Genomic DNA, 4,176 nt, shown 5'->3' with positions numbered 1-4,176 from the left:
TGTAGTGAAATGGTCCTGTAATAAAGAAAACTATTTTATCTATGACATCCTAGTTATTGTTTTTCCTTTTGCTATAAGAGTATATAAAATTTTCCAAAGTAAATTTTAGTACACACTACAACAGCATTAAGTGTGCTTTAGTTAACATACCCACTACCCATTAGTTATCTACATTTATTTATTCTATATGACTACAAATGTATGCTCTTTGAAAGTATTAGGATTAAATTGACTGTGTTACAAATATAATATAATATATGTTCACCCACATTGAACCATAATGCCCAGCTTTATAAAGGAGGCGAGGCCATCTCAGCATCTGTGACATCATGGATGAATCTGAACAATATTGTGATAAGCAAGATGAACCAGACACAGGTAAAAAGTTAATTTCTTTATTAGCAAAGTTAACTTTTTTTGCCTCATCTGTTTAGAAAATCATTTAGAAACAGAGACTATTATGAGAAATTCCACAGCAGTAACAGATTTTATTCTTCTTGGACTGACAAATGACCCACGGTGGCAGCTTGTGATCTTCACGTTTCTTCTTGTCACCTACATGCTAAGTGTGACTGGGAACCTCATCATTATCACCCTCACCCTCTCAGATGCCCATCTGATGACACCCATGTATTTCTTCCTTCGTAATTTCTCACTCCTAGAAATATCATTCACGTCTGTCTGCATTCCCAGATTCCTTGTCACTATTGTGACAGGAGACAGAACCATTTCCTACAATGGTTGTGTGGCTCAGCTATTTTTTTTCATTTTGTTGGGAGTGACAGAGTTTTACCTTCTGGCTGCCATGTCCTATGATCGGTACGTGGCCATCTGCAAGCCCCTGCACTACACAACAATCATGAACAACCGTGTGTGCATTCTTCTTGTCGGTAGCTCATGGTTTGCAGGATTTCTGATCATCTTTCCACCAATTATCCTTCTGCTACACTTAGATTTTTGTGCCTCCAATGTCATTGACCACTTTATCTGTGACTCTTCTCCAATTTTGCAGCTTTCTTGTTCAAATACTCGTTTTCTAGAACTCATGGCATTTTTGTTAGCTGTAGTAACTCTCATGGTTACCCTGACATTAATTATTCTCTCCTACACATACATCATCCGGACAATTCTGAGATTCCCTTCTACACATCAAAGAAAAAAGGCCTTTTCCACCTGTTCCTCCCACATGATAGTTGTCTCCCTCTCTTACGGCAGCTGCATCTTCATGTACATCAAGCCATCTGCAAGGGAGAGGGTGACTTTAAGCAAAGGAGTAGCTGTGCTCAACACCTCAGTGGCTCCTCTCCTGAACCCCTTCATCTATACACTGAGGAACCAGCAAGTGAAGCAAGCCTTCAAAACCATGGTCCAGAGGATCCTCTCCTCTTCAAAGAAATTAACATGATCATGTGTAAAATGGACCTCTGAAGACGAGCAGAGGAAACTTCTGCCCTTCTCTACATAGGCTCTTTCCCAACACCTATTAAATTATATTAAACTTACTATGGAGCAAAAATTATATAGGGAATAAATAGAAATATAAAATGAAATATATATATAAATATATAAATAAATATATATAAATAGAAATATAAAATGAAGTATGTTGATGTTTCTAAATTTATTTTTCTAAGTAAAATATAAGTAAAACTGTATAAATTATGAAATTTATTTTATTCTTTGATACTATTTCTTAAATAACAGATTATTCAACTGAAAATGTCTCTATTTCTACTGATCATGTTTTAAATGGAAAATCATGTTCTCTAAGAGTCTATTGCTATCCTGACTTAAGTTAAGGTTCTTCCCACTAGAGCAATTGTTATTCCTACTGACATGCTACAAAATGAATCAAAAGTGCTGATGTGTGCATGCTGATGGAATGCTGGTATTCTGTTGATCCTCCTGGATATTGTGAATGCTGGTTAATAATGTCTTAGACTTTTTCTGTTATTCAACATGCAATGCCCTCTTTCATCTTTCCATTTATAGAAACCTTTAAATGTCTCTTTCACAGATGTTTCTTTCCCTACAAACATAGTCAAGACAATGACTTTTGGAGGTAGCCGTAAAAACAAAAATAGTGCTCCGAGGTCTGTCCTGTAGATAATGAGTCCCTCAACTCCTGTGTTTCATTAAGAAGAGGAATTGTCTTGAGACAGAAGCTATGAGTCTGAACAGATGCTGGGTAAATCACTAGATTTTTAGCCTCTAAGTTTGCAGCTTGATCTGAATCACAGGTCAGTGTGATGTGCTCCATGTATCTCCTATATGAATTAAACAAATAATTAATTAATTATTATCATGAACAAGAATAGTCTAAAGCACTGATTATTTCCATTGTGCTCACATGGAATGGCATTCACTTACCTCAAGTATATTGTAAACTAGTGTAATTATAAAACAGAAATTACATAATATTTATTTGATTTTAAATTCATTATTGAGGTAATTGAAAAAGAAATGAAACTATGAAAGTTGACTTTGTGAGATAAAGCAAGTAAGCAAAAAACAAAACTAAAATCTGAAGTATGAAAAAAACTAAAGATTAAGTAAATAAATAAAAACTATAGGCAGACAAAAGAGAGAAATTGAGATAAGAGAAGGTAAATGGAAAATGAGAGAGTAGGGAAAAATTTATCATCTTGATTAACAAAGCTTATCTGAATATATCAACTCCAGTTTAGAAAAATTGGGGAAAAAACACTTGCTGGCAAACTGGTGTTCTACATAAGTTCAAAGTGCCTGGGTACATTTATACAGAATTATTTCCCTGTTTCTATTATTTTCTGTTTAAAGATTTGTAACAATTTGGAAAAAAAATTGCAAGGTTTGGAGATACTGACAAAATTTTGAAATATTACTTGTATTATTTTTACTTATATTCCATTATCAGTAAGAGCTTAATGATCATAACTTTTTATCCAGCCAAATACCCTGTTATGACCTCAAGAAATACAGTGTTGTACATCCACAAATGTATAAGATATACTTAGACACTAGTCTATTTTATCATTTTCTTCATTAAATGCAAATAAAATTATTTTTAAACTTTTTTAATGACTACAATTTATTCACTTTGTATCCCAGCTGTTGCCCTCTCTCTCTCTCTCTTTCTCTCTCTCAGCCCCTCCCAATTCTGCCCTTCCTCCCTCTTCTCCTCTCATTTCCCTTCCACAGTCCCCTGATAAGAGAGGTCCTCCTCCCCTTTTCTCTGACCCTAGCCTATAAGGTCTCATTAGGACTGGCTGCATTGTCTTCTTTTGAGGCCTGGGAAGGCTACCACCCCCTCAGAGAGAGGTGATCAAAGAGCCAGCCACTGAGTTCATGTCAGAGACAGTCCCTGTTCCCCTTACTAGGGAGCCCATTTAGAGACTGAGTTGCCATGGGCTACATCTGTAAAGGGGTTCTAGGTTATCTCCATGAATGGTCCTTGGTTGAATTCACAGTCTCAGAAAAGACCCCAGTTCCAAAGTTTTGTGGTTCTATTGGTCTCGTTGTGGAGCTCCAATCCCTTCCATGACATTCTAGCTCCCCCATCTTTCATAAGATTCTCTGTACTCTGCCCAAAGTTTGGCTATGAGTCTCAGCATCTGCTTTAATACCCTGCTGGGTAGAGTCTTTCAGAGGCCCTCTATGGTAGGATCCTGTCTTGTTCCTGCTTTCTTTCTATTCTGATGTCTATCCCATTTGCCTTTCTGAATGAAGATTGATCATCTTATCAGTCTTATTGATTATCTTATCATCTTATCATCTCCTTCTTACTTAGCTTCTTTAGATGTACGTATTTTAGTATGATTATCCTATATTATATGTCTAATGTCCATTTATAACTGAGTATATACCATGTGTGTCTTTCTGCTTCTTGTATACATCACTCAACATGATCTTTTCTAGTTCCATCCATTAACTTGCAAATTTCATGAATTCCTTGTTTTTAATTACTGAGTAGTATTCCATTGTGTAAATGTACCACAATTTCTGAATCTATTTTTCAGTTCAGGGACATCTGGGTTGTTTCCAGATTATGTCTATTAAGAATAAAGCTCGGAATGAACAAGGGTGAAGTGTATACATTCCAAAGGAACATTATACCAACATTTCCCCTTTTAAGTCCAATAAAAGGCTCCTTTTCTTTCAATACAATAATAATTATGAAATTATGAAAACTGTTAG

General features: G+C 35.6%; 1 protein-coding gene across 1 annotated transcript; it reads left to right on the top strand.

Moving 5' to 3' along the window:
- Positions 1-448: 448 nt before the first annotated feature.
- On the top strand, positions 449-1,405 carry LOC129665568 (olfactory receptor 6C75). The gene has a single exon (XM_055592312.1). The coding sequence runs from the start codon at positions 461-463 to the stop codon at positions 1,403-1,405; it is 945 nt and encodes a 314-aa protein (XP_055448287.1). The 5' UTR covers positions 449-460.
- Positions 1,406-4,176: the final 2,771 nt, after the last annotated feature.

This window comes from Psammomys obesus, unplaced genomic scaffold (assembly GCF_907164565.1).
Source record: "Psammomys obesus unplaced genomic scaffold, mPsaObe1.curated_primary_1811, whole genome shotgun sequence".
Lineage (NCBI taxonomy): Eukaryota > Metazoa > Chordata > Mammalia > Rodentia > Muridae > Psammomys > Psammomys obesus.
Note: the sequence above shows the minus strand (reverse complement) of the source record. Positions and strands in the feature narration are given on the sequence as shown.